General features: G+C 40.0%; 1 protein-coding gene across 1 annotated transcript in view; it reads left to right on the forward strand.

Annotated features, from left to right (window-relative positions):
• Window positions 1-12,663, forward strand: part of Vps41 (VPS41 subunit of HOPS complex) — a 159,081-nt gene that overhangs the window by 111,772 nt on the left and 34,646 nt on the right. The window contains exons 14-16 of the mRNA XM_021215183.2: window positions 374-430; window positions 11,047-11,108; window positions 12,039-12,120. Of these exons, the coding sequence (XP_021070842.1) occupies window positions 374-430; window positions 11,047-11,108; window positions 12,039-12,120 (201 nt within the window). The remainder of the gene's footprint in view (window positions 1-373; window positions 431-11,046; window positions 11,109-12,038; window positions 12,121-12,663) is intronic.

The following is a 12,663-nucleotide window of genomic DNA, read 5'->3' on the forward strand; positions in this document are numbered from 1 at the left end:
AAATTAGTTTATGTGTTCAATATTTATGTGAAGCTAATACTCGTGAAATAAAAATATACAGCTTTCATAAGCTTAATTGTAGACATGAAAGCACTTGTACATTCTTTCCATTTATTGAAACATAAATGACAAGTACCCTTTACCCAGTATTTGTCACACAGACTTAGAATGACAGTTACCCTTTTTTTCCTTGAAGTCTAAGAGATTTTCTTGCACACTGACTTGTATGTGAAATGTGATCCTACGATCTTACTGTGGGAATAAATTGAAGTGGGAATGAAAAGCCTTCCTTTGCACTTCCCTGGTCTCCCACTCACTGCCGTTCTCTCTCTTTTTCCCCATGGCCCTTCTCGTGATGCTTGTGCAAATATAGGAAGCTTTGATGGCAGCTGAAATTAGCCAAAGGAACATTAAACGACATAAGATTCTGGTAAGTTCAACTTCATTATTTAAGCATAACCGTCCTTACTAAATCAAAAGGAAATGGAGTAATTTGGAAAGAACAAGTTTCTTTGTGTCTGTTAATAATTTGTTTTGTACTAATTCTTTTACCTGGGAGGGCAGAATATTTCATTTTATCGAGTTAGTTTCTGCTTGTAAACAGGAGATTTGAACACCTGCTAGGATGTAGCTTTAAGAAATTTGGAAACTGCATTTGTGCAATGCTCTTTCAATATTAAGCTCTCTAGTTGATCATGTGGAAGCCTCTTTATATCATAGATAAAATCACATTATCACAAAATATATCATAACTGGTCTCTTCAAACTAGATTGCTTCGGTATGGCCCTGATAACAAATTCAATTGCTTTTGTTATGGAGACCATTCTAGGAAATCAAATACATTTTTATTACATTTTGGATCCTGGAAAAGTACAATGGCTAGAAACCGATTTCTTTGCTAAGTGTAACAGTGAATTTACAGGGAGAGACCTAACATGAAATCATATCCTCCACATGGAAAGACTCTTGTAGTTACATCATTGAGCCCATTGCCCTCATTTACAAATGAATGCTAGAAACTCAGCCTTCTAGGGGTAGTTGGGTTTCCCCAAAGTTTCTGTTCCTTTCTTCATCTTAAAATTCTCTGTAAAACTATAAGTATGAACCTTAATTCCTAAAGAATGCAGAACAATAAACTAATAAAAGGAAGAGAGAAAATCAGATCTTTTATTTTTAGGCACAGTTGAGGAAAATAGTAATTCTTTACAACTGAAGATGGCCTTGTAGCCACTAGTATGGTATATCAAAGGTACAGAGACTGAAGGGGTTCAGACTTCTAGTTATGTGGGGCAGTTGAACAAACTAACTACAAAGATAATTTTAAAAATTACTGTATCTGTAAAGCTAGACTGTATTCTGAAAGCAAATACCTATTTAAAACTTGGTTGTTGCAGTAAATCTCCAACCCAAATATGCCCTGGCAATGAAATCACAACCCAGTTAATATAAATACATGCTGTGTGCCTAGATTGGGCAGATCTACCACTACAATACCATCTTCTACATCTATGAGACCCCCTCCTTATAACTTGCAGTTTCTTCAGGCCATGTGCTTCTGCTCCGCTTTTCTTCTTCCTCCTCCTCTTCTGCATCCTCTCTCCCATTTTCTCCTTCTTCTCTCTCCCAACCTTTACCTTCCCTTTATCTGCCCAATCATCAGCTCTTTTATTTTACAAATTAAAGTGGGATTCAGGTTTACTGGAAATCACCTGAGTACTGACTCACTCCTCGTTCACAGCCCCTCACTGGAAAATGGAATTATCAAATATAATTAGCTCCAGGGCTATCCATAACACTTGGTTCTATTTTTGAACATGCAAAAGATAATTTAACCTCTTGTTTTAATGACAGAGTCATGGAGAGAGGATCAGAGGGAGGCCATCTGGGATGAAGATCACTTAAGAGGAGCCTTAGTGTTGTTTGTATAGTAAGATGAGGTCTGCTCAGGGCTGTGTATGTGAAGATAAGTTGAAGGAGTCAATAGTGTACGGCCAGCAGCAAACACGTCAGCCTTCCCATGAGTTTGGAGAGGGCCACGCATGGCAGGTATTTAGGGTTGGAGATCAGAGGATCAGGAATGCAGTCATTTAAAGGAAATGCATACAAAACACATTGAGAGGAAGCAGCAGGCTGTGTGCTGGGAGCTGAAAGGAGCCCTTCAAAAGAAAGGGAGTTAACGGCTTATGTAGCTAGCTGAGCAGGACAAAAAGCCAGACAAGTTCAGCTGCTGATAATCACCCTGGATTTTGGTAATATGAAAGAATTCTCTGCTTATGCTGTTTATTTGCACTGCTGCATAGGGAGTTAAAGTAATCATGTGAAAGCTCACAGTGTGCTCCAGTGTCAGATGATGCTTGTAGTATTCTATGAGAGAGACATTTAGAAATGCTTGTGCTAGAACAAAGAGTGTATAGAGTTGGCATTAATAGTGCAGAGCAAGAGGGAATATCCAGAATGAGTGACACAGTCAGAGAAAGATTGACAGAATGAGTCAGAGATAGGATACGCCCAGCATAGGATAAGCCCAACTCTCATGAGAGCAGCACAGGAAAGAGAAGGGATTTAAGAGCAGCGCAAGGGGGAGTCAGTCAGTTGGGAGTCAGTACAGTGAGTGCAGTGCAGTGGGGTTGAGTTCATTCATGAGTTCATGCAGTTCAGTCCAGGCCAACACAGGCAGTTGAAACCAGAGAATGAGAAGGAGCCAGGAGATTAAAACAAATGTCAGAGTTATTAGTTTGAGGCCAAACAGAGCAATTTAGGCAACAGCTGAGGGAAGCCAAGTTGAATCAGTCAGCTTGGAGAAGAGTTTGAGCCAGAACAGAAGAGTTGAACCAGCCAGCCAGAGTTCACAGAAAGAATTAGAGTGATCTTATTCAGCGGTAATCTCAGAGGCTTGAACATTCTAGGCCTAGATTAGGTTGTATGGAGGCTAGAAGCTTGCAGGCCTAGGCCTAGGGATAGGTAGAGCAGTGAAAGAAACACTGCCCAACTCAGCCCAAGCCATGGATTCATACAGCTTGAGAACAGCTCTCATCTCATCCATTTATCTACAGAAATAAAATTTACTCTTACATCTGGGACCCAACAGAGAAGCTTTGGCTTTGAAAACTGGCAAAAGGCCAGTGAGCCGGCTCAGTGGGTAAAGGTGCTTACCGCTGTGGCTAAGGGTTGATCTGAGTTTTATCCGTGAGACCCACCTCTTGGAAGGAAAGGTAAAACTTACACAGCAAGTCCTCCAATCTGTACTATGGCACAGAAGCACCCACATGTGTATATACATATACCCACACACAAACAGATACAAACATCGACATTCAAAAAATAATATTAAAAACACTGATTCAAAAACCCTCTTAGATACTAAAGTCAGCTTTTAAAAAATTCCTTTAGCCGGGCATGGTGGCGCACGCCTTTAATCCCAGCACTTGGGAGGCAGAGGCAGGCGGATTTCTGAGTTCAAGGCCAGCCTGGTCTACAGAGTGAGTTCCAGGACAGCCAGGGCTATACAGAGAAACCCTATCTCGAAAAAACAAACAAATAAACAAAAAAAACAAAACAAAAATTCCTATATGTGTGAAATATAATTTCCCATGTAGTAGTCATTAATAATAATAATAAGCCTTTAATAGTCTAAAAATGATGGTATTTCCCTGTTTATATTAATTATTCATGGAACTTTTCCTACAGCGCAGTGTAATGTGTTTCAAGACATTAGGAGATAATTCTGGTGTCAAAGACCAAGTGCGATACACACTCACTGGTTATGGGTGACATCCATGGAATGGGCCTTAATTTAAATCAGATACTGTTTGGCTACTCCCAAAGCTTTGTGCCACCACTATACAATCATATCTTTTTTTTTTTTTTGCATTGGATATTTATTTATTTACATTTCAAATGTTACCCCTTTCCCTGTTTCCCCTTTGGAAACCTCCTATCCCATCCCACCTCCCCATTTCTATGAGGGTGCTCTAACTCCCACCTCCCCACCCTGGCATTCCCCTGCACTGGGGCATCTAGCTTTCACAGAACCAAGGGCCTTCCCTCCCATTGATGTCCAACAAGGCCATCCTCTGTTTTATATGCAGCTGGAGCCATGGGCCATTCCATGTGTACTCTGTGGTTGGTGATTTAGTCTCTGAGAGCTCAGGGGTGGGGGGTGGGGGCGTGTCTGGTTGGTTGATAGTGTTGTTTTTCCTATGAGGTTTCAAACCCATTCATCTCCTTCAGTATTTTCTCTAACTCCTCCATTGGGGACCTCATGCTCAGTCCAATGGTTGGCTGCAAGCATCTGCCTCTGTATTTCTCAGGCTCGGGTAGAGCCTCTCAGGAGACAGCGATATCAGGCTCCTGTCAGCAAGCTCTTCTTGGCATCTGCAATAATGTCTGGGTTTGGTGCCTGTATATGGGATAGTCTCTGGAAGGCCTTTCCTTCAGTCTCTGCTCCATACTTTGTGCCTGTATTTCCACCTGTGAGTATTTTGTAAGCCCTTTCTAAGAAGAACTGAAGCATCCACACTTTGGTCTTCCTTCTTCTTGAGCATCATGCGGTCTGTGAATTGTATTCTGACCTTTTGGGCTAATATCTACTTACAGTGAGTGCATATCATGTGTGTTCTTTTGTGACTATGTTACCTCACTCAGGATGATATTTCTAGTTCCATCCATTTACATTAGAATTTCATGAAGTCATTGTTTTTAATAGCTGAGTAGTACTCCATTGTGTAAATGTACCACATTTTCTGTATCCATTCCTCTGTTGAAGGATATCTGGGTTCTTTCCAGCTTCTGGCTATTATAAATAAGGCTGCTATGACCATAGTAGAGCATGTGTCCTTATTACATGTTGGAGCATCTTCTGGGTATATACACAGGAGTGGTATAGCTTGGTCCTCAGGTAGTACTATGTCCAGTTTTCTGATTTCCAGACTGATTTCCAGAGTGGTTGTACCAGCTTGCGATCCCACCAGCAATAGAGAAGTGTTCCTCTTTCTCCACATCCTGACCTGCATCTGCTGTCACTTGAGTTTTATATCATAGCCATTCTGACTGATATGGCGTGGAATCTCAGGGTTGTTTTGATTTACATTTCCCTGATGACTAAGGATGTTGAATATTTCTTTAGGTGTTTCTCAGCCATTTGATATTCCTCAATTGAGAATTTTTTGTTTAGCTCTATACTCCATTTTTTAATAGGATTATTTGGTTCTCTGGAGTCTAACTTCTTAAGTTCTGTGTATATATTGGATATTAGCCCTCTATCAGCTGTAAGTTTGGTAAAGATCTTTTCCCAATCTGTTGGTTGCCGTTTTGCCCTATTGACAATGTCCTTTGCCTTGCAGAACCATTGCAGTTTTATGAGGTCCCATTTGTCTATTGTTCATCTTAGAGCATAAGCCATAGCTGTTCTGTTCAGGAACTTTTCCCCTGTGCCCATGTGTTCGAGGCTCTTCCCCACTTTGTCTTCTATCAGTTTCAGTGTATCTGGTTTTATGTGGAGGTCCTTTATCCACTTGGACTTGAGCTTTGTACAAGGAGATAAGAATGGATCGATTTGCATTGTTCTATGTGCTGGTTGCCAGTTGAACCAACACCATTTGCTGAAAATGCTGTCTTTTACAACTATTTCCTACTAGTTTTTTGTTTGTTTGTTTGTTTGGTTGGTTGGTTGGTTTTTTGTTTGTTTGTTTTTTGGTTTTGTTTTGTGGGGGTTTTTTGTTTGTTTTATTTTGTTTTTTTGGTGTCTTGCCTTTGAGGACGTCCCAGAGTCCTGGGCGTGGCCTAGAGGACCATGGGCGTGTCTAAATAAGTTTGGGCGCGGTGCGAACAGAGGCATCCCCACACAGAGAAACATCATTTGCATATCTTTGGCATGTTTATTTGCATATAGAAAAAGGGAGGGGCCATGGGGGCTGCAGTTCTGGTGAGCACGGAGTCCTCCTCACACCTGAGGGAAAGACATACAGATATACAGAGAGATGTAAATGACAGATGTAAATTTAGGGCATGTTCTGGGGAGGGTTTTACACATCTATGTAAATTGCTGGGCGGGTCTAGCTCTTTGTGGGCGTGTTTAACTGTCTGGGGGTGGGTTTTAAACATCTATGTAAATTTCTGGGCATGTCTAAGTCTTTGGGGAGGGTTTTATGCATCTGTTAATTTCTGGGCGTGTCTAACTGGGGGAGTGTTTTAATTATCTATGTAAATTTATAGGAGTGTCTAAGTCTCTTTGGGCATGTCTAGCTGTCTAGGGGAGGGATTTAAGCATCTATGTAAATTTCTAGGAGTGTCTAAGTCTCTGGGGGAGTGTTTTAATCATCAATTGCTGGGCGTGTCTAGCTGTCTGTGGGCGTGTCTATGTCTCTGTGGGAGGGACTTAAACGTCTATTTAAATTTCTGGGAATAGTTATCTGGGGAGGGATTTAATTATCTATGTAAATTTCTGGGCATGTCTAGCTGTCTTTGGGCGTGTTTAACAGTCTGTGGGAGGGATTTAAACATCTATGTAAATTTCTGGGAGCTCTTGCTGCTACACTGTAACACTTCCCCGTCTGTATTACTTTGTGAGATGAGATTAAAGTAATTATGCTACTTACAGTACAGGTACAACCTCTTTTTACCTTCAGATAGATATTTGTGTTGTTTCACAGCTTCTGGCTCCATGTGTTATTGCTGTGTTGTCTTGATGGTTTTATCTTACTAGACAAAATGTAAAAGGTTCCAAGCTATGAGAACTTCATTTTCACCAGTTTTTGCATCACTAATGTTAAACTTTGATTGATTTATCCATCAACACACACAGTTTCATTGTCAGTTTTGGAATCTATAATGTTCTAGGCTGCAAATATTTACTATGTAAAGATCAAGGAGCTAATGTTAGTAGCTACCAACAACAGCACCTCTAGCTGCCTTGGGAATGATTAGGTTTCATGCTTAACGGACCATTGTGGCCATAAATTCAGGCTTGTGTACAGAGACGTTTCAGGGAATGAATGGCCTGTCTAAAGATCTGTTCACCATCTGATATAAATGAGCTGTGGAGCAAGCATGAGTTGACCTGGCATAGCTTAGGGAATGTGTGATACATAATTAAGCCAACACAGTCCCTTACAGGAGGCTGCTTCCCACTGCTCGCATTGATGTTCTCTTGTGGGGAAAAAGTGCTCCAAGAATATACATGCCATCAGAGTTCTGGATAACTTCATATAGCTACATTTTGAGACTTGTATGACAATTGTCTGAAAGGGGTAGAAACAAGATAATTATAGCTACAATTGTATGAGGTATGATGATTGTTATATTAGATACTAATTTGGAGGTCATCAAAGTGGCTTAGTTTGTGCTTGCCACCAAACCTGCTGACCTGAGTTCGATCCCTAGGACCCAATAGAGAGAATTGACACCTTCAAGTTGTTATATGACACACATACACACACACAAACGAATGTAATAAGGGATTTTAAACTAAGGTTTTTCTTTTATGTAACTACTCTTGAGTATCACATCTGGGGAAGCTGTCACCTTGAAGGCAGTCAAGTTTGTGCCTTGTTTAAAGAAGGAAGCAGAAACTGAATGATCCTAATCTTGCCATGTGGTCATTACTGGGTTTATCATTTAGGTTTTGTAAAGGACATGATCTGATTTCATTGTGACTTTTGTTTTTAGGGAAACAAAGCAAACTCCCTGTATTCTGACAACCTCAGTTCTTGCCTAACTTAAAGCCATGATGAGGGGCTCTACTCCCAGTTCCTGCGTCAAAGTGAATTCACCCCTAAGTTAGAGCACTGGAGTCTGTTATTTGCAAACAATGTTATCATTTAGAAAGATGTGCACTACCTACATTCTGCCTGTTAAAATACCTATCCAGCTATAAAAAGTCACCTTGACAAAACAGTCCTGCTTTGATCAGTCATTCTTTAGTATATATGCAAGGTGGATCCTGGCTGAGCCAACATAGCACTATGGATACGTATCTGTATTTATGTGCTATTAGACAGAAGACACTGTACATATGAGTGTTGTTCTCAAGCAGTATTTGCAAAACATGCAAACTTCTGTATCTCGAAAAATAAAAAGAAGTTCTTGTTGTGAAAGGAAGGGAGGGAGAGAGGGAGGGAGGGAAGGAAGGGAGGAAATGCTGACTTTTTCCATTGGATGGTTTTGGCCCCTTTGTCAAAGATCAAGTGCCCATAGGTATGTGGGTACATTTCTGGGTCTTCATTTCTGTCCCATTGATCCACCTGCCTGTCTCTGTACCAGTACCATGCAGTTTTATCAAGATTGCTCTGTAATACAGCTTGAGGTCAGGCATGGTGATTCCACCAGAGGTTCTTTTATTGTTAAGAATAGTTTTTGCTATCCAGGGTTTTCTGTTATTTCAAGTGAATTTTCAAATTGCTTTTCTAACTCTATGAAGAATTGAGTTGGAATTTTGATGTGGATTGCATTAAATCTGTAGATTGCTTTCAGCAAGTTGGCCATTTTTACTGTATTAGTCCTGCCAATCCATGAGCATGGGAGATCTTTCCATCTTCTGAGATCTTCTCTGATTTCTTTCTTCAGAGACTTGAAGTTCTTGTCACAGAGATCCTTCACTTGCTTAGTTAGAGTCACACCAGGTATTTTATATTATTTGTGAAGATTATGAAGGGTGTCATTTCCCTAATTTCTTTCTCAGCCTGCTTATCCTTTCAGTAGAAGAAGGCTACTGATTTGAGTTAATTTTATAACCAGCCACTTTGCTGAAGTTACCAGGTTTAGGAGTTCTCTGGTCATATTTTTGGGGTCTCTTAAGTATACTATCATATCATCTGCAAATAGTGATATTTTGACTTCTTCCTTTCCAGTTTCTATCTTTGACCTCCTTTTGTTGTCTAACTGCTCTGGCTAGGACTTCAAGTACTATATTGAATAGGTAGAGAGAGAGTGGTCAGCCTTGTCTAGTCCCTGATTTTAGTGNGATTGCTTCCAGCTTCTCTCCATTTAGTTTGATGTTGGCTAATGGTTTGCTGTGTATTGTTTTTACTATGCTTAGGTATGGGCCTTGAATTCCTGATCTTTCCAAGACTTTTATCGTGAAGGAGTGTTGAATTTTGTCAAGTGCTTTCTCAGCATCTAATGAGATGATCGTGTGTTTTTTTTTCTTTGAGTTTGTTTAGATAGTGGATTACATTGATGGATTTCCATATATTGAACCATCTCTACATCCCTGAGATGAAGCCTACTTGATTATGTTGATGTTTTGATGTGTTCTTCGATTTGGTTTGCAAGAATTTTATTGAGTATTTTTGCATTGATATTCATAAGGGAAATTGGTCTGAAGTTCGCTTTCTTTGTTGGGTCTTTGTGTGGTTTAGGTATGAGCTTCTTGTATGTTCATGGGCATCTCTTTCTTTAGGTTAGGGAAGTTTTCTTCTATAATTTTGTTGAAGATATTTACTGGCCCTTTAACTTGGGAATCTTGGCTCTCTTCTATACCTATTATCCTTAGGTTTCATCTTCTCATTGTGTCCTGGATTTTCTGGATGTTTTGGATTAGGACCTTTTTTCATTTTGCATTTTCTTTGACTGTTGTGTCCGTGTTTTCTATGGTATCTTCTACACCTGATATTCTCTCTTCTATCTCTTGTATTGTTGGTGGTGCTTGCATCTATGACTCCTGATCTCTTTCCTATGCTTTCTGTCATCAGTGTTGTCTGCTTTTGTGATTTCTTTGTTGTTTCTATTCCTATTTTTAGATCCTGGATGTTTTTGTTCAATTCCTTCACCTGTTTGGTTGTGTTTTCCTGTAATTCTTTATTTTTGTGTTTCCTTTTTAACGTCTTCTACCTGTTTACCTGTGTTCTCCTGTATTTCTATAAGAAGTTTTTTATGTCCTTCTTAAAATCCTCTATCATCATCATGAAATGTGGTTTTTAATCCAAATTTTCCATTTCTGGTGTGTTTGGGTGTCCAAGACTTGCTGTAGTAGGAGAACTGGGTTCTGATGATGCCAAGTAGCCTTGGTCTCTGTTGCTTACATTCTTGTGCTTGCCTCTCGCCATCTGGTTACCTCTAGTGTTAGATGGTCTTGCAGTTTCTGCCTGGAGCTTTTCCCTCCTTGGGCCTGTGAGCCTGCGATCTTAGGTGTGTCAGCATTCCTGGGAGACCAGCTCTCTCTGGATAGGATTTTGGTCAGGTGAGCTGTGTCACAGGGTTAACTCTGGGGTGCAGATGTCTCCATTGTAAATAAAAACATTTGTAGCTGGGTTGGTGTTTACATTTCTCTTTTCTTGTACTGAGAACGCTGACTAGTAGGAGCGAAGCTCGCTGTGGGTACCAGCTTAACTTCTCCATGTTCAGTGAGTTGTGTAGATGTTGTCTTCAGCAATGGGGTCTTACTGTCAGTTTGTGAAGAACAACTTATAGCTGTTTCATCAGCCCAAGTTGTTTGGGGGTTCCCATGAGACCCCTTGGCCAACAACGGAGTTAGGTGTAACCCAGTTCTGGTACAGGAAGCTTCATTTGGTACCAAGAAATGTTCAGTTTCAGCTCTGTCTCCCCTATTATTTGCAATTTTATTTACATCACCGTCATTCATGTTTATTTGTTAGGAAGCTTCTATTCCATTAGATTTCCATACTAGCATTTAAATGCCCTTGATTTTACCTGTCTGTCTCCACAGCCCCCTCCACTTCATTTTCCTTTCTTTAGCCTTCTCCTGGAAGAGGTCACATTTAAGAGAAGACAATGGAAACAGACCTTTATATCCAATGACAACTTTAGGCTATGTTTCTAGTTTCAGGTACTTTCTCTGGAAAGATATTAGATTTTCACATGGAAACAGGGCTAGATCTCTAAAATTAAATTATTAAAATTTATATAAAGCAAATAAAAGTGCATTTAAATCTAAAGGTGCTGAAGTGTGACGTCACCCAAGCTGTAACATAGACAGATGTTGGTAATGCTTCTCAGAGGACCCTGCGTCCTGTCTACACAGAAACTGACAATTAGCTTTTCAGGTGTTCTAGGTGCATTGTTCATTTACTTCATTTGCCTTTCTATAGGATATCGGGTTGGCATATGTAAACCACCTGGTGGAGAGAGGAGAGTACGACATGGCTGCAAGGTAATCATGGCTTCTTCAAGATTTATGGCTGATGAGGACAACAAAAATAAGTTGGTTTTCGGGTTTTTGTTTGTTTGTTTTGCAATTGCCTTTTTTCATATCTTTCTAAAAGACATGAAAAGGTTTGGTGTAAGACACAAGCCTCCTGCATAGAATTAAAGGATTGTGCATGTTAGCAGGATTGTTACCTAGTACCACATAACCCCATTCCCAGTTCCTACAGCACAGCTTGCAGTGGGCAGGCCGAGTCCCCCTATAGGCTTGTGTTAAAGGAGACACCGGGGTTACAGTGCCTTCTCCATCACTCGCAGACCTAAGGGAAGCTCTCTCTATGCCCTCCAGTTTCTAGGGCCAATTTGTTACACATTCCTTTGAAAAAATCCCTAGCAAAGTACATCTGCATACAGTTCAGAGACAGTAGTTTTTCTCAAAAGTGTAGTAATTACATGAAAATGATAAACCTGTAAGACGCCTTCAGACGTGTCTTCCGTTCCCTGAGATTATGTCAGACTCAGTCTTTCAAATAATGTAGTAGGCTGGGAATATGATTTTCTAAGTCTGTTTTTCATCCACTGTTTAAAGCTGCCCTGGCAGGAGCTGGCACTTGGGCTATAGTGAGTTTCCCTACACAAAGTTCAAACAAGCAGTGCTTTCTGAATAAATAGGAAAGTCAGGGGAAACCGCAGTCTTCTGAAAGAGGCCCATTTTTTCCATAGCCATTTTGTATAGATTTTCATGATTTCCATCAACTCCCCGTATAATTAGATGATGAGTAATGGCAACAAACCTTCATGTTTATTGACACTAAAGATGGAGCCCTGTCAGAACTCTAGGAAGAATTGTACCTAAGTTGCTGTAGAAATGTCCACTTACTCTATTTCTGTATTTTCATTTACTTTTTATTTCTTCCTGTGATGTTTCTGCTGCCAGAAAATGCCAGAAAATTCTTGGGAAAAATGCATCCCTCTGGGAATATGAAGTTTACAAATTTAAAGAAATTGGGCAGCTTAAAGTAAGTTATTTTTATCTTCACCTTTAAATTTTGTTCTATTGTTTATTAAAATGTGAATAAAATTGAAATAACACAATTCGTGGTTTGGAAGTATGTATTATTTTGAAAGAAGAATTCAGCTTTAAGTTTTATTTGTATCAAATGTGTACATGTCTACCATGCACTGGTGGGACTCAGGTGCTGTGTTTAGGCTTGTTCTTGGGGAGCAGTGGTAATTTTATTTAGTAAATTTTACAGCATAACACTTTTTAAATTTACTCAAGAATAAATTTTCTTTTCTCTCTCTCTCTCTCTTTCTCTCTCTCTCTCTCTCTCTCTGTTTTGTTTTTTTCTTTTGTTGTGTTGGGCTCAACCAAGGGCTTCAGAACTGTTAGGCAAATGATGTGCCATGAGCTCATTCTCAGCACTCAGATAATCTGTCACCTGCAAGAGGACAGGTTAAACCACGTGGAGAGGCTTTAGCACTTTATTTTAATCTTTACACTGGGACACAGCGTGCATACCAATACCAGTCAGCCATTTTTTATTTGTTTGAAAGGTTTT

The sequence above is a fragment of the Mus pahari genome, chromosome 16, assembly GCF_900095145.1.
Source record: "Mus pahari chromosome 16, PAHARI_EIJ_v1.1, whole genome shotgun sequence".
Classification (NCBI taxonomy): domain Eukaryota; kingdom Metazoa; phylum Chordata; class Mammalia; order Rodentia; family Muridae; genus Mus; species Mus pahari.